Raw genomic sequence first — 21,834 nt, 5'->3', positions numbered from 1 at the left:
TGTAATGTATACTGCTGGGGGGGGCCGGGGAAGCTATCCAGAAGTAAGAATCTTGTATTGGTGGGTTTGTTTCTCTTAGTAACTATTGGCCTTGGCTCTGAAATGGCAGCAGGACCAGGTGAAATGATTTTTCTAATTGGCACCTGGTTGCAGAGCACCTTGGGATCGTTGATGAAGTAGCTGCTGCAGAAGTGCTGGTGGGTACAAGTTGATAGCCTTATTGAGACAATTCTGGAAGGCAAGCTGAGAAGCAGGCATTTCAGCTCTACCAGTTCTCCTCAGCATGTGAGTATTGAGGTTAATCTTTTATGGGTATTTAGGAAAATCTCTTCAGATTAGTCAACGGTTCCCTTTGCCTTCTATCTATGTAGGTAATAGGCTAAACATTTCTCAAAGCTCAGTGTTGTAGGCAGAGTCATTTGGCCATGCTGCTTCCTACAGTCCCTAGTTGTCTTCTGGTGGTTGTTTCAAATTGCTTTTCCAGCTAAGGAAGGAATGAAAATACTGTCTCTGAATCCTGTAACTTGAGATGCCGAGTTGGTTTCTAGCTTTTTCTCTCTTTTTCTTTAAATCTGTACAAAGTATAACTGAAAACCTTGTGCTGTTAATAGTCACTGCAGTTTGTCTGCTCCTAGACTTGGTGAGATGATACTGCATTAACCAGATCCATGCTTTCCTAGTAAGATCCAATAGTGTGTCTGCCTCTTCAGAGGCAGGCTTTCCTGCGCTTGCTGGGCTTTGTAGTTGCACAGAAGAGAAACTGTGGGGTGGAATTGACTCCTTTCTTACCACCTGCAAACAACTGTGACCTGAGGGAAGATTTTCCTGGGATGAAGGACAGCAGCTTGTTCCCTAGGGTCTGTGAGGACAGACGGAGTACTGTGTCTCCCCAGGAGACTCCTAAGCACAGAGGAGACTCTTGCTGAGAGAAGGAACAGGAAGGTATTGCTCACATGCTTGGGAAACAGGTTAGGAGGGAAGATCTGGGACTGGGCCAGGTGGGCAGTAATTCAAGGAAGAATTGGGCAGGGCACATGAGGTGGAGATAAAAGGTTTTGCCTGAGAATGAAGGATAGCTGCTGGTAGTGTTCTTCCCCTTTGTGCCTGCCTGTGAGGGAGGACAGGAAAATGCAAGAGGTTCCTGAGGGCTGCAGAAGTAATGGGGAGCAGCTGTGCACCAGCTGCTTCTGAGATCAAAGGGCTGAGTGCTTACTAAGAACTTTGCCTCTGGGGAGTGTTATATCTAGCATGGGGAAGGAGAGTCGAATATCAGAATGCAGAGACAAGCCTGGGGCAAGCTGGGTGCATGAGGAGTAGAGTTTTTTGTTGTTCTGGTATGCAGGGAGACAGTGATAAGACACTCCTTGAGAGCTAGGGAACTGCTCTGCTTTAACCTCAGCCCTTCTACTGAGCTGTGCATTTCTGCCTCTCTGCTGGTGGAAGGAAACGGAATTTTGTTGAGAGGTTACAGGGAGTAGCAGAACCAGCTGGGAATGGGCCACAAAGATGTGCTTTTCCAGCCACGTTTGAGCAAGTGGTTATGTGCATTCAGAAATTGGTGGGTGTGGAACAAATAGAGAACAAACTTCCATGTTGACAAAGGGGAGATAAAAGCTGAGGCAGCTGGATAGCATGTGTTATGCAGAATCACTCTAAGTAGAATATATTTGCCTTTTTGGCTTGCAAATGCCAACGGAGTCAGGAATGTGTCTGGAGAAATAAAGGTATGTGTCCCATAATGGCCTAACAGTGGTGATAGTATTTTGTGTGAGGAAGGTAATATAAGCATGGGGGACTCTGAGAAAGTTAAAGCATGAGAAAAAGAACTTTCACTATGAGATTCTAGAGATGTGGTTGCAGAGGGAAAGCACAAGATTTGGCACAGCTTAGATCTGGGGAATGCAGGAGAGACAAGAATGAGTGCTAATCTAAGGCTGCTTGAAAGGGAGGTGATGGCTTAATGGAAGGAGAAGCATAAGCTTTGTTTTGATTGCATCATGCTGTCATTTACTGGGGAATATCCATTTTGGAGAGGCTAGCCAAGATGTAAAGTCTGGAAAAAAAGCCAACAAGAAAACAGGTTCATATGTCATTAGCCTGGGGATTGCATAGGAATCGTGGGAGTGAGGGAGATTGATCAAAGATGGGCTATGTTTTTGTTGGAAATTTGTGTGCTTTTATTATCCCTTGCTATAGGCTGTCTCTTTTTGTCTTATCTGTAAGGTTTCTGAGAGTGTTACAGAAACACCAAAGATTTAAAACTGTCTTGAGGATAGGTTGGATGATGTTGATATTGCTGTTAATTGCAATTAGTTGGGCTGCTCAGCCAGTGCTGCAGAACCAGTGCGGCGTTCTGCACATGTAGAGAGCATCCGTGCTACAACTACTGCAAAAATATATGGTAAGCCTGACAAAAGGTAAAAAGGAAGATGAGAGGTTAGAGGGGTATTTCTTTTCCTCCTCTCATGGGAGGTGCATAGCAAATCAGTGGCTGATCTGGGATTAGAATGAAGGCTTTTCATAGCTGCTCTATTACTCTAGCTACTAGACTATAGTTCTCTGATGCTGTTAATTAAAGATTAATGCATGCAATTGAGTCTGTCTTTAGTATTTCTTTATGTTCCAGCTATACTGGAACATGTTTGAACTGTTTCTCTTAATCATTTTTATTCACAGAATAGAGCTTAAAGAGCAAAACCAGAGACTAATTCAATTAGTAGGCTATTAAATAACCACCTTCTGAATATTAACAATTTCAGAAATATCTACTATAAACTAAGGCAGCTCTTCATAAAAGAGTGGTCTCTGTTTCATCCTTGGAAGTAGCTTCCAGCACTGCTTAAAAATATTTGTTTTAATGCAGCCATATACAGGACCAAAAAGGGGGAGCTAAAGTGACTTGAGCAGTTTTCAGCTTTCTAGAGAGCAAGGTGCAGGGTGCCTCGGCTATGCCAAGTTTCTCTTAGCTGGCTTTATTAGAACAATTTATTGGGCTTTAGTTAGTAGAATATGGATATGTTTTACTTGGGTAATTAAAGAATATCCTCAGCAGTGGTATATGCTATGCTGTCCCCCCACTGTAAAATATAACCATTGATAGTAACGTTATTGTTAATGTCTAAGCCAGATGTCTAGGTTCACTAGATACCAACAATCTTTCTGCATCGTATGTCAGTAGGGTTGCAGAGAATGTAAAGGGACTAAGTTTTATTATGCGATTGCAGGTGAAAAATAGCATGTTTGTTGATTTATCATGAAGACAAGTATTTATAATCTTTGTCGCTGTTGAAGTTTGTACCTTTTTTCAGTGCTACCAAATCAAGTATGTATTTTTAAAAGGATATAGCTTAAGGCTCTATGGGAAGCTAGTGCTATTACACTGCAATATTCAAAAGGTTTTGTAGTTTGGCATGGGATGAAAGCCATTGGGACATCACCAATTACAATTCATGAAGAGAGGTTTCTTCTTTGCTATTGAAGCAAATGAAGAGTTTAAATGGTGAGCTTTTGCAGGGCAGGCACAAAACAAAGCAGTGATACATTGGTTTTTGTGCCTGTTTTTTGGTTAGATATTAAATCCAACTTTAGAGCTCCTGGTGTCAGAACAAGATGTTGTAGCCCCATAAACTTATTTAAATATGCTCAAATATTTTTATAAGCTTTATGACAGTTGGGTATCATTTGTTTTCCCATAGTTGGTATAAATGCCATATAACGTACTTGTGACTGATTTGACAGAAAGGTGGTTTTGTGTTCCATATGTCACTGAAATTTGTACTACTGTACAGGATGTTGTGACTCACATCTCATGTTAAATACTGTGGAATTGCAGTCTGAGACACGTGGAACCTCTGTACCTGCGCTGATCTTAAAGGTCAGTAGGAACATTTAGCAATTCGAAGTAATGGATGCCTTGGCCAGATGATTAAAGGTATTCATGTGACCAGTATGGGTTTGCAAAGTCTGTGAATTAAGTCTTCAAAATTAGGTAGGCACCACTACTTTTTACAGATCTAACCTGAGGGTGTCTACCTAACTGTTGAAGACTTGTAAAAGACTTTTGAAAATCTGTAAAAGCAGAGCATTGTGGTGCCTACTTGTAGGCAGTTAATTCCTCAATGGCATTAACAGCCTTCAGGTTGGATACCCAGTCCCACAAAGCGCTTTCACTCTCATGCTCGGAACAGAGATCCAGAAAAGTCAGCATGCTGGGTAGTGAGCTACCTGTGCTAGCTGGTAGACAGTGTGAAGGACTACAGTCCACGTTCAGATTCTAGCTCAGCCCGCTCTGATGGAAGCGGGGGTTTGGTTTTGGGGTGGTTTTTTGGGGGGGTCAGGGAACAGGCAGCTTGAGCTAGAAAGACGGGGTTGCCTGAAGAACTGTGATAGAGACATCTGGGTTTTACCTGTAGCTCTGATAAGAAATTGCTGGGTGACCTTCTACAAATAACTTCGCGGTTTTGTGCTTCTCTGACACTTTCCCGTTCAATGCAACAGACTTAGAGATGCTACTTGCTTTGTAAAGCACTTTGAGAGGGGCATAGGTTATCATTTAGTGTTCACAGAATTTACTTCAGAACCTAGAATTAGCTCTTGCCACATCCGTTTTCCTCTGAAGACTGCTGATCAGAGAGGGGTGGTTTTGACCAGGGCTCCAGGGCAAAACAAGTCTTATCTTTCCTCTACCTGCCTGGAGGGTGATATAAGTGAAGGAAGTGGTATGAGGTTTACTCTGCTTGAGGCAAGACTGTAATGTGCTGGAAAACATGACTCCATTTAGTTGGCAGCATTGCAGAGTACAGGGATGAAGGGTAACTAAGGGTAATGTGAAGCATTTGGGATATTTATAAAAATGTGAAATGGCTTTTCTTGTTAAAAGAATGGTTGTGTATCACTAAAGGCTACAGAAGTGAAGTCGGAACATGCTTTCCAAATCAGGAGGAGAGCAATCCTTAGCAGTTGCTAATCTATTTATGTTCCAGTCATGCCCAGAGTGTGGCTTTGAGGTCTGAAGCTCTTGTAATTGCCTGGAATATGTCACTCTGCAGCAAGATTCATTGTTATGTTCTCCCCAAGAGGAAGGCTGAGATTTTTAGCTGTAGGACTTGCCTTTCAATCAAGCAGAGAGACATGGCTAAATTCCCATGTATTGTTTTGTTGAAACACTATTAATTATGGCTTCCATTATAAGCATGTCAGTTCTATGTGATCTGGGCAGAAATTGATGCATTTGGTGGGAAGCAGCCAGAGCTTTATTTTGGGGATTATACATGAGTTTTAGGAGCCAGGTTTTGATCCCTGTTGATAGAAGGCCCTCAAACTCTGCAGGATCAGTAGGATGCTTGTTTGGTTCCCTGATTTCTCAAAGGGTCAGAGACTTAATTTTTTTTCTTTCCTTTTTCTCAACTTCTTGCTGCCAGCTTTTCTTTGCTATTCCCCAAGCAATGTTCAAAACAATTAGACATTAAGCCCCATTAAATGAGAGTGAACTCAAAGCTCCATGCCTTGCATGAAGGTTTAGAGGGGCAAGATTCAGCAGGGATTGAACACAGTTTCAGGAAGCTATGTAAGATGTGGCTTCAAAAAGGCTTCCAGCCTAACCTCACCCATGTTACTTTGCATGGGAATGTCTCTCCTTTGTGCCTTCCCTTGAAGAGAAGTGAGTGCATTTTTAAATAGCGAAGAATTTCTGTAGCTTCCTTTCAAGTCCCCAAGGTACTGTTGGCCGTGGGAACCTCTCTATATAGCTCCTATGGAACCAGGAGCTTGGAGTACAGCCATGACACTTCCATGTAAGAAAGCACACATGCTCTATGCAAAACTCTTCACTGGTGTTGGTAGATGGGGTGGAAAAGCCAATTTTTATTCTATAGATACATTTCTTTTGTGAATGACAATCTATGCTGACTTTTCCTCCCTGGGGGCTGAAAGTGGAGTTGCTGCTGAGCTTCAACTAAATATGAGACTTTTTTAGATCCAGGTGTTGTTCTCCCTGCTCCTTCTTTAATGCATGGCTTGATAAAGTGAATTGTATGCTGATGACCTCTAGGGAGGGGAGCTGTGAAGAAAATATCTTTCTTCATGCCTGTCAGAAGGTAGGTCTGCCCCATCCAGGACTGCTTTGGTACTTTGTAATCTGGAGCAGCTTGCTCTTTCTTTTCTAACTCCAGTATGTGTTGGTGGGTTGCTTCAGAAAGTTCAAGTGCTCCTGGATTTACTGGAATCTGTTTATAAAATTGTTTACTGTGCTGAAACTGAGAAATCAGCCAGAGAGATGGGCTTTGTTGCAGGCAGGGGGCCTGCTCAGTGTCCTGCTTGCCCAGCCCGACCCTGCCCTTGGCCAGAAGTTGCCACAGCCTGTGTAGATGAGCAAGCAGGATTTCCTTCCAGGGAATATAAACCGTGGAGTTTGTGGCCTCTCTTCTGGAAGAGTAGTCTGACAACTGTCATCCAGACAGAAAGCCCTCAGCACTGAGAGCTCGCTCTCCTCTTTATCTCACGAATGGTATACCTCCAAGATGGTGCTTGGTTGTTTTTTCCTTCAGAGAGCAGTTATTTCAGGAATACCTGCCATTTTCTGAAAGACCCAAAAAATGTGATTTGGAAACAAAGTTAAGGGGTCGAAAACTGCAGTGGTAACATAGGACAGATGTTTGGCTGAGGCCTTTTCAATAGCATAGAAATTGCTTCATGAACCAGATTTTGTCCAAAGTGTCATAGGTGCTTGTCCCTGTAAATTGTAGGGACATGGTAGAAGCATCTTGGGTTCTTAAGAAAGTGCCAGCTCATACAGTTAGTACTCTAAAATGGCTGTGGTGCCCCCTTCTTCCCTCTGGATTAAATTTCAACAAAAAAGCCAAAGTGGATAAAGAAGAAAACTACAATTTAGAAAATGGTGTTAGACTGAGACTAAACATGAAAAATTTTGCCTTGGATCTTTTAGATAGTAATATAGAAAAAGATACAGTATTTTAACACTAAGTTGAGGCTCTGATGTGTTTTTCTCCAAATTCAGTAAGTCTTGTGGGCAGAAGAGAACAGAATGTGTTAAGATGGTTGATTTCGGTGCAAATAGAGAGCTCCCAGGTTCTTCTGTAGTGTCCTGAATCTGGTAGAAACATGTTTTTTTCTTCCTAATGAACAGATAGCTTACTTTGCTAAATACCTCTACACGTGTTTAGATTTATTCCATTTGCACTCAAACAAGATGAGATACTGCCCTATTCTAAGAGAAGATCTACAAATACCAGAATCTGTGCAAAAATCAAGCAGCTGATCAGCACTGTAATAAACCCTCTTGGTTTCTTGCCCTTGTGCAATTATGGAAAGAAAAAAAACCCTCTTGATAAATGCCTATGAAAGGCATTTACATACAGCAAGTATGCTGGCTTATAAGTAAGTACCGTTGTGGATGGCATCGTCTGGTGACGGTGGCCACTAGAGCTGCATCCACTGATCAGCTCTGAGCTGTTTTATGTGACCCTGAGTGGGGGCTTATTGAGTCAGATTTTTTCAAAGAATCCTGTTTCCATGTAGAAGTAGAAATAAGTAGCAGCCTTCTTGTGGACTTAAGTTTCCCTTGACTTCATGGATCTTTAGTGTTCTTTTTTTTTTTTTTTTTTTTTTTTTTTTTTTTAACCCCCCACAGATCTTGCACTGTGTCTGTAGTGTGAAATTACTACAGTCAGTTTTAGTACAGAGGGGATAAACTTGATTCCTGCTGTCTAAAATCTTCCTGCATGAACTTCCTGGATGTTCTCAGTGAAGGATTCAGTGTTGGCAGTAGCACATTTAGAGGGAAACGGTGCAACTTCTGAGCACTTCACTGAATTTCTAACCAGTTCTTACACTGAACACAAAATGCCGTAGTCTGCTAGCAGCGTTACGTCAAGTGCTGTACTAATGTGTAAAGAGAGACCATCTCTGCCTTTAAGTGCTTCCAATCTTTAAAAAAAAAAAAAGTCATGGAGAAAAGTGGTAAAGTTGCACAAAAGATTTTGCTGTTACTAGAAAAGGGAGGCTAGAGAAGAGAGAAATGCACTGCAGAGTGTTTCACCCAAGCTAATGCTTTTAAACTTGATTGGTTGTTCTCAAGCAAGGTTCAGAAAGCTTGTGATTAGACATGTAGCCTGTTGAATTGTGTCCCTGTAGTTCTATGTGTGTTTATTGCCAGCAGAATAATGTCCTATTTACCAGGTTTTGGAGGTATTGGCAAACTACCAAAGGGATCTGTCACTCCTTATTTTTTATTTTTCTCTCCCAATAGCATCTGGCTTGCCTTGGTGATGGAAAAGGCTGGTACACGGAAAATTCTGAGACAGACTGTCAAGAACAGTAATGGTTTGAGGTAGTGAAAACCAGTTTCAAGATACTGTGAAGAACTAGGGGAAGCTTTCTGGGAAGGGAGTTGAAGCCAACCAAAGAGAAGTCTGGGCTATTAAATTAATTAGCCTGTCATGAGGCTTTTGAAAGCAAAGATGGAGCTCTATTAGCATGTTGGCTTCATGGCAAGTGAGAGCTGGCTGGAGCCTGTTCATCTGCATGAAATTTTGAGATGAATTAAAGTCTTAAAGCCTGTGGGTTTTGTTGAAAAATGACATTTTGAAAGAGGCAAGTTGGCTGCTAGGAGTCAGAATCACAACAGAGCCAAAATAAGCTTCGTGTTTCTTAACCCCTATGTCACTGAGGTCCAGATTATCCCAGGTGATGTACAAATGCACAAGGACCAAGCATTGTGAGCTGCCAGGTTTTAGTGAGGGGAGGGGAGGAAAATAAACTACAGTTGTCCATTATGTAAATACACAGCAGGTATGAAAAAGACTGCGTTATTCAAACCTGATAATGTTTATGAGGAAAGGGAGGAGGCACCTATAGAATAAGAAGAGGGATGTGAGTAAACTGAAAACTCAGACTGTGACTTCAGTGTTTGGCACAAGTCAGAAGGATAAATAAAGCACTGAGATGGTAGGGGGCAGGGAAAAGAGAAGTGTCAAGCGTAGCATAAACAGCAAGTCTCAAGCCAGTGTGCTGTGCATTGTGTTAGTAGGCACCAAGTTGGATTTGTGGGAAAGATGGGTAACAGCAAAAGATACTAAGGGGTTTGAATGAAGGCAACCAAAAGATTGCTGTGCTCCACATGTTTTTGTACTCTAGTATGAATCAGATGCAGCTCCATGGGACTTCAAAGAGGAAAACTGACATAATGCTAGGAGAGAAATGGGCTTTCTTTTTATTAGAAAAGATGCAGATTAGATAAAATTGTGATTTATGTGATTCCGAGTATGTGGAGAGCTGGCATCAAGGGCTGAGAAACTAGCAAATTAAAAAAGCCCAAAGAGAAATGGACTGGATCCCAAGGGACTGCTTATTCTCTCCTGATACAAAATGATCATTAAGAAAGATAAACTTATTAAAATTGGGTAGTAAATATAATTTTGGGCAGATCATAGCCAACAGTGCTCATGGCCTACTTCATATATGTGTGAATGGGAGATTAGGAGCCTAAATGCCTTAGGATCTTTAACGCTGTATAGCAGCAGCTCTGGGTAGGTCAAGTTAGAAGGGTGCCAGTCTTCCTCCAGTACCCCTGTGTTCCTTTTACAGGTATTGCTGAACTCTTCAGATGGTGAATGGTTTTACATGTCCTTGTCAAAAGCTATTCTGAGCATTGGTAAAGTTCTGCTTCAAGGTTGCTGTTGGATAAAGGCAACACAGCAGAGGGGGGTGAAGGTTGTTAAATGTGTGGCTGGATACAGTACTGATCCAAAAGACAGGGAAGGATATAGTGCACAGCCTTTCAGGGACTCCTGCCCCTTCCCTCTGTAAACCTGAGGGACACCATTTTTTATAATTTTGTATGTCCATATGATTTGATCAGGGGATGCATAGTTCCTGCTAAAGAAAGAAAACTACTATTCAGATTAACTCTTTCTAGGCAGGAAAAATCCGTGCAGATCAAGTAACAGTGCAAAATCATTGCACTGTTCTGTCTTCTGTCGTAAGCAAAAAAAATTTTTTTTTTTTTTTTTTTTAGACAGAGGACATCAAGGAGGGTGTGCCTGATATCTACCTCCAGAGTTCCTGGATTTGCTTGTGAAAGTTTCCCCATCATATATAATCTTGGACCAAGGAGCTTTAAAGCAAAGCTCCTGAAGCTGTGCCAGCAGGCCCTGTTTTGTAGTTTTATGAACACTTCTGATCTTCACAAGCGTGGAATTCAGAAATTCTGCTGGAACAATGTTAGCTCAGTGACAGGGGGATAAAATTGAGTTTAAGGTTGTCTTGATACAAGGTAATTGGGTGACTTGTTAGTAAAACATTTTTTTAAAAAAAGAGGGAAAGTTACTGAAAAAATGGGGTTAAAACTCTTAAAATGGGCAAAACCTTGTAAACTTAATGGGTAAGTTGTCCATGCAGAATATACATGTGAAGACAGCACATTATGCATTGTGTGGGTACAATCAGCTGTTTATATATCGTAGATTTATTTTAAATAAGGGATTTAAAAAATCTAGATCTAAGCAAAATTTATTTCCCATTTGCTTTTACTGACAGCTGTGTGTCTGAACCTCATGGTTACTGTCAGAAATATCAAACTTCACCACTATCTTAGAGCATAGGTTTATTCATTTACACAAATAAAAAAGTAGGGATGGGGGAAAATCTGCAGCTAAGATTTTTTGAAAAGTTCGAGGTCATTTTGCTTTGCTCCAGGGCTGTGCAAACTGTAATATGCTTGTCAGTTAAACTGGTTTGGGGTTGTTTACCCATTCTGGGCACCTAGCCAGCCTAACTTACAAAACTGCAATTATCATGATTGTTAGGAATAGTTCCACTTCTTCCCTTTCCTCGGATTTCTTCTGCCTTGCTTCTTTTCTTTTTCGAGGAAGTCTTAAATTTTTCCTGTCAGTTCTGAGAAGACCTTAATTTTCCCCTTAGGGGTTCCCACAGAAATGCAGAGTTGCAGAGGCTCCCCGGCTCTCTGACAAATGTAATCCTTCCAGAGGCAGCAACAAGCAAGAGTGTCACTCCTCGGGATCAAATCCCTGCTGGCCCCAATTGACAAAGCCAGGTCTTGCTGCTAGGAGCCCCACAGTGTTCTGGGTTTTTTTAATTGTATGGTTTAACAGAGAATTTCTAAATATATGTCTAATTTGAAGGCTGAGAGGCTTTGGCATTTGCATCATTCCTCATTTATGGCCACACCATTGCTGTGGCAGTTGCCAGCGGTTGGACAGTGAACACTTTTTGAAGTATTTTGATGGCCCTCCACAGAACACGAATTGAAAAGAAAGATCTGGCACCAGGTGCTGGCCACCCAGCAGCTTTTGGACCGCAAGTACTGTGCGGTACCCATGGTTTGAAGGCCCTCAGGTAACGAACGCAGTGTTTACTGCGCTGTTGCCTCTGGCCTCAGACTCCTTCGTGAGAAAGCTTGTGAGGTGGTGATAGTATGTTGATCTAGTGGGGAAACCAGGCAAGTCTGTAATCTTAGCAACGTTGTTCTCTGCTGTTTTATTGTCGGTGATTTGCAGGCTCAAGTATGGCAGCAGTCCAGGCACGGCGTATGGACGCCTTTGCACAGCCCTTCGAACAGAGCTCCTGTTGTGCACGATAGGAAAAACAGATGTAAGAGATCCTTAATCTCAGCTGTCATCTTTGCAGAGGAGCTGTGCCTCTCTTCCGTGCATTTCATGTAGATTCTGGGTGGGATGCTCTGATTCTCCTTTGTCTGTGCAAGTGGTTTCAGTTTGTGATGAGGCGGTGGTCTGAGAGAGAAAATCCAGTGCTTATCTTGCTTGTGCCTTGTACTGCTGGGCTGCTGTGTCTTCAGTGGTAACATGTTTCTGGGGAATGTGCTGTGGGTCCTTGCTGTTGGTGCTGGAGCTCTTCCCAGGTTACAGTTGCTCTTCATCAGTATGAACTTCGAGGAGCACTGGGAACATCAGAGACAGGGAAGTAATGATGGTGCATCAGATTATTGTGGATTGCTGGCCAGAAATTTTCTGTCAGGGAGTTTCCTGAGTTCAAACCAACTTCTTGGGGTACAAAACTCTGCTGAGGATTTCTGAAGTCTCTGAATGTAAAGTCAGGGTGTCTGTGCATGTCTTTTGCTAGACACTGGCAAAATGTTGTTTATTTTCAGCCACAAACCTCTCTCAGAAACTTCTGGACAATTTTTATATGGCTTATTTGTTTAATTATTATATATATATATATTAGTGTTGTAGACTGGTGTACTACTTGCTTATTTGGTTTTGAAAGTTCAGTAATCAAAACCAATTTACCAGAGGGGGAATTGAAAAAGAGGGATCTTAAGTGACATGTTGAGAATCAGTGATAACCTGTTCAGTGGCAAAATTGCAGTTTTAATGCCTTTGTGTCAAGAACTGTCTAGAGGCAGATGTGCCATGTCTCTTGTTCAGCACATTTTGTTCCCAAAGCATTAACTTACCACAAGCATTGGGTGGACCTATTCTGCTGTTAGGAAGTGTAGTGAGGGAACTGAATGGCATTTTAATGTAGGCTAACCAGAGATTTCCAGAAACTCCTCATGTATTTTCAGATATCTCATTAATAGCATTCTTGTGTGCTTACCGCTTTTTTTTTTAATTGAAAACTGTGTTTTCAACCAATTATGTTTAAACTACTTAATGTCTGTGAAAAATCTGTTTGCTGAGCTGCAATGTCTAAATCTGTAGCAGAATATAAAAGAATTGAGTGAATGTGAAAAACTACTGTCACCGTCATCTGGATGGTTGGTAGTGACACTGGGCATATCCATTGTAGGGGAACCTGAACTGTAGACCTTGGGGCTGCATCTTTTTTAAGGATTAAGTGCAATAGCGTATCTTCTTGTGCCAGGACCTTTCAGAAGCATTGGGCATCTGAATTATTTTTAAAGTGTTTATTCTGCTTCAGAGCTGGGTTGTGTAAGGTCTCCAAATTTCCTGCTTTACATCATTAGGACTAACAATTTGCAAAGGTCTTCTGTTGAAGGAATTAGAAAGAATTCTGCTTCCCCGCAGACTAATATCAATAACTTCAGATGCTTATCATTCTAGGGGAAAATAAATCTGTTCTCATGAGCTGAAATAGATTGTCCAAAATGTCCAAAATATTGTGGAGTTGTTGCCCCTGATTTCTGCATCAGCCTGGCTGTTGTGGTTTATTTTGCTTCAAGAAAATTGATGTGAAGACCTGACTTTTTTCTTTCCCTTCCCTTGGATGCGTGGACTTGTTTCATTTCTATCCAGAATACAATTTTCTGTCAGCATGAATGAACATGTAATTCCTTCAGAAGCATTCAAAAAATGAAAGTGTGACTTCAATTATTCCTAGACACAATATAATGCTGGCTTCAGAAATACTTCTGTGGATGTTACAGCCCAGCTCTTGAGATTACAAAGTTAAGTTTGCAGAATCCTATTTTGGCATGATTGGTCTTGAGAAGCCTACCAAGAAGCAAGCAGAAAAACTTCTGGTGGACAAGGTGGCTTCCCTTTGCTTTCTTATTTTGATCCCCTTGATTCAAGGAGTCATCCGGTTTAAAAACTCCCACCTTTGCATTGTTTTCATTTCGTTAACTGTTATTTAGCATCCAAAATAATATACTTCCAGGACGTAAGTTCAGGGTTTATCAGGTTTCCAGTTTAAATCCTTACCACTCTTTCTGAGCACGAAGCCTGGGAGAGGGGGGCATGGTGGAGAGAAGAAAGGGAAGAAATATGGGGATGTGTCTGTCTTTTGACATTTGAATGTGGAAAGAAAACTGTTATTTTGTCATTTTTACATCAAGTAGTGCAAACATGATTTCTGTAGATGTGTGTCTCGGTTATTCCTGGCTTAGCAGGCGGTTTTAGGTTTGTTTTGGTCTTGTAATAATACCATTTGATTAAAGATCCCAGGCCAACCTGACAAGCTCAGTGAATTCCAAAACCATTATATTTGTAAGGAGCAGCATCTGCATTTCACAGACATTGCTACTGGCAGTAGCCAGTTTGCCCAGCATATGATTTGGTCAGTGAGTGCCTTTTCCTACTGAGACAGATGGTACAGTGAGTTTAGTGAAAATTAATTAAGAAGGGGGAGGCAGGGAAGACAAGCAGGACTTTGAAGATTGTTTATATTCTAGGTTTTGTCCAGCAATCAGAACACTTTGCTGCTGGTGGAAGTAAAAGGTTATAACGAATGAGTCTTGGAAAGCAGCATCTAGGAAATACTGGTTTATTACAGCATTATGAATTGACTTCTCACCCTGCAGTTAGATAGTTGCTCCATGGTGTGTGTGTGTACTAAGTTATATCCAGAGGACATAGTAAAGATGTGTTACATTGGACCTAAAGGCTCACACTATATGCTGTCTTCTTGAGTAGCCCATGTGGTTACATTTCAGTATGACTGCCAGTGGCTGGATTACTGTTCAGCTTGATCAGGCAGATCTTGGAAAAAATGCAAAATTTCAAGTTGCTGCTGAGGCCAAAGCAATGTTTCAGGTACTGTAAAAGCCATGTATTTGTTTTGTTTAAGTATTGCAGTCCTGTTTATCCTCAAAGAAACAAATAACTTCTTTTTCTTTGAACAAATAACTTTTTCTTTATGCTTTTTAAGAGGGCAAAGAATGATCTGTGTCTTACCTGAAACACACAAGTTGCTCTGTGCTAATCTCTTTTTCTGGGTGATTTGGGGCTATCCAGCACAAGGTGTTGTGTTCTCAAAGACTAAAGCAGATAGTGTTGTAGAGCCTGATGAGCCTGCAATTCTAGCCACAGAGGTTGTTTGGTGGATGATGACTGGATAGTTGGAAAATGAATGCAAGTGGTGTTTGGGGTGGTTTGTTTTGTTTTGATCCCCCCTGCCCCAAATCACAGACTGGCTGAGGTGGGATGAAACCTTTGGAGGTCATCTAGTCCCACCCCCACTGCTCAAGGAGGGCCACCTGGAGCAGGTTGCCCAGGACCATGTTTGGAATGTTTTTGAGGATCTTCAAGGATGGAGACTCCACAACCTTCCTGGGCAACATGTGCCAGGGCTCGGTCACCCTCACAGTTAAAAAGTGTTTCCTGATTTTCAGAGGGAACCTCTCATGTGTCAGTTTGTGCCTGCTGGCTCAGGTCCTGTCCCTGGACACCACTGGAAAGAGCCTGGCTCTATCCTCTTTACACCATCTCTACACATTGATGGGATCTGCCTGAGCCTTCTCTTCTCTGTGTTGTCCCTCCAGCTGATACCAGGTTGGTTGAAGTTCCTCCATGAGGACCGGGCCTGCGAATGTGATGCTCATAGTCTGCATGAGTTTAGGCACAGGCACTGATAATGTGCTCCACACTGTGGTATGGAATAAGTTTATGTCCACCTGGTGTTCTTGTCAATTGTATCTCTTCCAGCACTGAGGATAATGAGAATGAGGACTTAAGGAATGGCAGTTACTCTCCCTTCATTTCCTCCTGCAGCTCCTGTAAGGTCTTACCTGCTGTATCTTGGTGGTTTCTAATTCTCATTTGTTGTATTTTTCCCTGTGCAGGAGGGATGAGGGGGACCAAAAGAACTCCATCACCATCTTCTCATTTTGTACTGCACTCCAAAATCCTTGTGCCTCAAACCACTCTTCATCCTGTGAGTACCTCATGAAGTAATTATATTTGTTTGTTTGTAAGTCTGGTGCATGAATTAATCTGCTAGTCATGTTCCTCATGAGTAAGATGACAAATGTGCAGACCTGTGAATGAAGTATTCTCTAGAGAAATCTGAGGGCCTGTACAGAACAGGACAGGATCTTGTCCTATACAGGGGCTCTCCTCCCGATGATACGTCTTCCCTTGGAAAGGAAAATTCACCCGTGTGCCTTCTTAAGGATAACTGAGCTCCCATGCTGCCAATTTAAGGTTGCCAACTCGGCCCCTGCTACAGCTCTGTAAGACAGCCTGAGTGTTGAAAGCTGCTGGCAGTTGCTTAGGATGGAAAATCATGTGGCAAAAATGTAATTGAGTTAAGAGGTACCTCCTCCTTCCTACTCTCATCAGAAGCATACTGGTCATGTCCCAGATTAACATGAAGTAAGTGCCTCAACTTCCACCAACAAATCTAGGTAGTGTATAGGCTCCATTTATTGAAGAAAGTCTCTCCTGGCCACTTGGCCAGGAATGTTTTGTTTGTTTGTTTGTTGCTTCATTCCCTAGATGTCTGCAGTCCTATTTTGTCTGCTGTTTGGGTAAAGTATGAAATATATCAGTGTAAAGTTAAGCAGTTTATAGCTCAGTGTTATGTGTTTTTCTATTCTTTTCAAGTATGCCTGACTTTAAGAAATGAATCTCACCTAAAAAGATTATTTAATTCCCCTGAGCCTTGTTTTCAGAATGATAATGGTGCAGCTTCTGAAGCACAGAGAAGTGTCTTTTAGCAATATCAGCAATCCAGTGAAGGACTTGCTGAAGGAAAATGCTTCAAATCCTGGATTCATGCAAATTAGGAAGTTTGAACAAGGAAAAGACCTATAGGTGAGTTCAGATCTTCAGATACCCTAAAATACCTTTTGTTGTAGGTTAGCTTACCCAGAGCTAACACCTTGCTCTGCTTTATATTTTTGCTCAAACTAACATATCAGCAGAAGGTATGGCTAAGTGTACACAGGTGGCTTTCAAACAGTTCCAAGTCCATTCAACCCATGGCTCTCTGGTACTGTTTCCTGACCAGGAGAAAAGTTCTCTTTCTTACTTCCAAAAATGAACTTGAAGGTGATGTTTCTATGTTCTTACATTGCACCCAGATCCAACAAATCATGATGCTCCAAAATTCTCCAGCTACAGTTGTTCACACATCAGTACAAGCTAGCACCAATGTAGAAAAGCCAATTTGAAGTACCACTACTTCTGTGAGGCTGTGAAGAAAAGCCTTGAAAACACTTATTTTAAAATGTCTTAAGTCAGTTTTTATGATCTCTCAGGACTTCTTGCTTGCTATTAGAAGTCTGTAATTTTTCTGTCTTTGTTCTATTATGGTTTTGCAAAGACTAAACTAGAGTTAACCAACTTGCACACACATCAAAGGATATTTACTGACCTATATTGAAAAGAATGCGACAGTATTTTCCAAAAGAAACAGTATCCTGTACTCCAGCATATAGACAAAATGTGTACATTATTTATGAATGAGAGCATAATTTGTTAATAAAGTTAGTTACTGCTTTTTAATTCTTCTAAATATCTTTAGATCCAGTTCTCTGTTACAGTGAAGTTCATTCATGTTTAAGGAAAGCATAAATAATCTTCTAGCTGAAATAGATGCAATCTATGCCCAAATGCTTCTTACAGATGCCAGAAAAGGGATCTTTATATAAATTTGAGTTGAACTCCAAAAGGTTTAACATTACAGAACTGTAGGTAAGGTATCTTTCCTTCTCCCTTCCAATAAAATAAAATTCAGCTAAGGAATTCTCACTTTACCACAGCATTCTTAAGAGATTGCAAAGAAAAATTTACTAAATGTTCTTTTAGAACTGTAACAAAATAATTGAGTAGAATTACTTATATGTCTTCTTCCCCCATCCACCTCCTCTAAGAGAAATCTTCTATATAGCTTACAAAAATAAATTAATTTTCAGCTTTTCATTTGAAGGAAATTAAGAGCTTATATAAGTTTAAGAAAACAAAATGTAAATATTGAAGACCTTAATTTCCAAGATTTAAGCAACTCTTACTTTAAAATCAGAACTGAAATGCCTTTGAAAAAGACAACTATACGAGAGCCACATTTAAAATGTGTTAAGAAATATTAGTTTTATTTAACCAGTTTTCACAGCTGAATATTTATTCTATAAAAACTTTACAGATTGTACAGTTTATATATAGTTCAAACTACTAGAACAAAAAAGTAGGTCCCACAGATGCAAAAATACTGTACCAATCCAAGGTAAAGGCAGATTTACACACTGTACAGCTCTCCACTGGGAAGGGGAGGTGGGTCAGTTCCAAGTAAAAACTTCAAAACTGTACAAAAATAAGGTTTGATTTCTTTTTCATTCTTCATAATACATTCAATAAGATTGCAAGCACAGATACCCAAGTAATAATAGATATCTGCAGTCAGGAATCAATAACCACTCCTGAAAGGAATGCAAAATAGGTCTATTTACACAGGGCACTCTTTTACACCATACTGTATATAGTGTATATTTAAAATAATAAAAAAGCATAGACAAAGAACATTAAACATCTAATATAAGGTAGTTTTTTTTAAAGGAGTTTTTTTTTTTTACTTAATAGTGTGCCAAAAGAATTTTAACTTATTAAATAATATATTCTAAGTGAACCTAAAATTTATGAACATAAAATGCATTTTTGGTGTAATACATCAATTAAACCAGCAAATAGGAAAAGAAGAACCAAACCCCAAACTGTATATAAAGTAGTATTCTCACCCAGCAACAGAAGCACTTATGTAGTTATTAAAAAAAAAAAAAAAAACAAACAAAAAAAACCCCAAAACAAAACAAAAAAAACAAACCCAGAGAGACTATTTAAAACCCACTAAAACTAACTTATAACTTAGGATATTCATACATAAGATATTCAGTGATTCACTAATACTGCAAAACAAGCTTTTTTCCCGCCCCTCTGTTCCATTTCCCTCCCACTTCCCCTAATTCCCCTTCCCCAAGAGACAGTGGTTTCTTCATGCTATCTGGGTAAGAATTAAACATATTCCTGCCCCCTTCCTCCCACCCCTCTATACCTCCCCCCAAAAAAGGACAGAGTGTTTTCTTAGCATTAATCCTGAGCACACTCTCTTTTGGGGGATATGTGTGATTTAATCTTAATAGGGTTTAATTCCAAAAAATTTTAGAATGTTCCATTACTTGAGGTATTTCAACCTTCTTCTGAGACAATGCCTTGTATCTTAGCTGACTCATTGGGCAGTGAAAGTAAGGGCTGGCTAATACCCGTTTCAATTCTGTATTCTAATGAAAAAGAAAAGCATTATTCCAGACTTCCCTGCCACACAGAAAATAATGCAACACCATTCACTTTTTAATCCATTCTCTATTTGATACAGTACTAGCCAAAGATAACAAAAACTAGAGCCTTTAAAAGAGATGTTTGGTAGTGCACTCTATCATTTTTTTTTTTTTTTAGCTTGTGTGTGCGTGTCTACATACACACTCACACACATATTACATTATATATATATATATATAAAGACATATATATGCACACACATACACTTGTGTGTGTATATATATCTATATGTAACAATCAGGGAGAAAGGAGTTTTTGTTCAAATTTAAGTGATACAGTACTTTTAAACCCCTTGACAATAAAAGGGGGGGGGGGGGGGTCCACTCCTGTTCCCAAGCTGAGCAAGGGGTGAGTTTATATAGGTTTTTTAAATGGGCATATTTTGTTTGCCCTGATGTCCAAGAAATACAATTCCAGTGTCAATGGGCATCTCATCAGAACTCGTCAATTTTCTTCTGCAGATATTTTAACATTGAGTCCATCCCTTGTGCTGAGCCCCAGATTTTCTTCAAAACTTCACACTCTTTTTCATTTGCTTGTTCCAAGTCCACCTTCATGATATTACGTACTAAAGCTTTGGATTCTTCAAGTACCTAGGCCAAAAAAAAAGGAGGTGGATTAGCGTTACATGAGAACGGAGCAACATGTGCATTTACAGGTTTATATGGACGAATCCTGAAGCTGATTATGAACTTAGGGGTCATAGTATGTCCGTGAATTGATAAGCTTAAGAAGTGTTTCTCGGAGTCTCTCTCATATAGTGTCACATAGGATTTCCTTTACCCTATACCAGCACAATTTACAAGTACCCAAAAATGTGGAAATAATGAAATCATAAAATCATAACTATGATACCGATAACTAGAGAAAATTCCATTTTGGTGAAGGCTAATCATAACACTATTATGCAGAACTGCTTGAATAACCAGGTGAGACCTTGAATCTCTTGAGCACTTAAAACAGACTGAAAAATCTTGTTTGCTTTTCCATTTAGAAAACTAATAATCTGTTTCAAAATCCAAAATTTCTAATGCACAGAACAGTTAATTTGTACTGCTTCTCTTCTTGTAAGAAAGCATCAAACAGTGGCAGTTTTAGCTATCTTGTGCAACTGCCAGTAGTGCACACAACCACAAATGCACTAAGTGTTACCCATAAAACTGTAAATTCAACATAATGTCAAAGACTGCATTTATTTCCTTGGTAATATAAATTACATCTCAAGATAACTCATGATTTCTGTGTTTCTGTGCAGTTCTTAGGGCAACTGTTTACACTGTTGATTAGAGTAAGTTGGACTTATGCAACTATGTTAAAACCAAAATATATTGTAAAGGAAGAGTCCAATGCTGTTTTAATGTTCTTAACCACAATGTACTACGCCATATGATAAAGAGGAGTCAGGTACAAATTTAAAAAAAAAAAAAAAAAAAAATCCTCAAAACCCCAGAAACAATAAGATACATAAGAATGAGTTAAAAGATATTGCTATACTAAAATGCAGTCCTTGTTTCATGAAAATGGTCTTTTCTTAGAAGGACATAATGATGTAGTGCAATAACTTAGATTAATTCTTCTTAATCTAATCATAAAAACGTACTGTAAAAAAATAAAGGAAACTTACAACTGAATTACATGTGACAAGTTCCTTAATTCGAACCATTACTTCTTGTGTGAATGTTCCTGGCCAAAACACTTGAGAGACGAGTCCTTTGGCACAAGCTTCCTGCGCAGTCAGCTTCCTTCCACTGAACAACATTTCATTGGCCTGAAGGGATAAAAAGTTACTTCTGGTATGAAATGTAATGAGACAAACTCATTAAAGAAAAAAAAATGTTCAAAACAAATAAGGAAAATGCCTGCACTATTTGAAATACTTTTATTACAGCTCTTCCAACTTTGAATTAATAAAGAAAAAGTCTTGCCTAGAGGTAGCTGGTTGGTGTTGTTGGCTATACTGTGTCAGTAGTTATAAAAACACAGAGGTCTATGATTAAGGGTTAAACGTGAAAACGTCTTTTGTCATTTCCCATTCACGAATGTTCATTAGCTCTAGCTTTCTTGCAGTATTGCTGACTTGATTAACTGTATAGGTGGTAACAGGTTATAATGCCTGGCAGATCTGTAAAACAGCAATGAATACACCAGCTTGCTTTATAATAATGTTAGTTGCAACAGTGAAGTCTTTGCTAAAAATCTACATTATCTGTAAATTATAAAGATAACCCAGTTTTGGTAGTAGACCTCCTGGGAACTGCCAGTCTTGGTAGAAAAGAACAGTTAAATATTTTGCAACTAAAGTGTTTTTTAGTACTAAAATGTTTGAAACCTAAATATACGGTTTATTTTCAGCACTTCTCAAACATCTTCAGCAGTATTTCATTTATGATACAACATTTCAGATAGCTGGATCGTCTTAGAATTTGACCTCCAGAACCCACTGAAATGAGTAGGATATGTTCTAATTTCTGATCAAACTCATAGAAAATAAACATTCCCATTTTATTCAAGAGTTCAATATTGAAGTGATAAAATCCTTTCAAAAGCTGATTTAGCAGTCTTATTAAAAAAACGCCACATTTAAAAGTTCTTGTACATAGTTTAAGGGTACAGAACAGAGTACTACATTCTATGCAGTAAGGTGATCTCTAGTTCTGTAAATCTTTTTGATTTGTAATTATCATACACTTTACTATTTATCAGCTTCCCCATTAAAACTTCATCCTACAACCATTTATGCTTACACTGTAATTCTACCTTCAGTGAAGTTTCTTACATAGTTAAACTTTTTGTTTGCAGTGACATCTGCACAGAAACAGCC

General features: G+C 39.8%; 1 protein-coding gene across 5 annotated transcripts in view; it reads right to left on the bottom strand.

Annotated features, from left to right (window-relative positions):
• Positions 1-17,755: 17,755 nt before the first annotated feature.
• Positions 17,756-21,834, bottom strand: part of CDYL (chromodomain Y like) — a 127,926-nt gene continuing 123,847 nt past the window's right edge. For all 5 annotated transcript variants that reach the window (XM_030041639.2, XM_041118293.1, XM_030041638.2 and 2 more), the window contains 2 exons: positions 20,638-20,781; positions 17,756-19,606 (listed from right to left, as the gene is read on the bottom strand). In XM_030041639.2, the coding sequence (XP_029897499.1) occupies positions 19,448-19,606; positions 20,638-20,781 (303 nt within the window). In that variant the 3' untranslated portion in view covers positions 17,756-19,447. The remainder of the gene's footprint in view (positions 19,607-20,637; positions 20,782-21,834) is intronic.

Source organism: Aquila chrysaetos, chromosome 18 (assembly GCF_900496995.4).
Source record: "Aquila chrysaetos chrysaetos chromosome 18, bAquChr1.4, whole genome shotgun sequence".
NCBI lineage: Eukaryota > Metazoa > Chordata > Aves > Accipitriformes > Accipitridae > Aquila > Aquila chrysaetos.
This window is presented reverse-complemented; position numbering and strand designations above follow the sequence as displayed.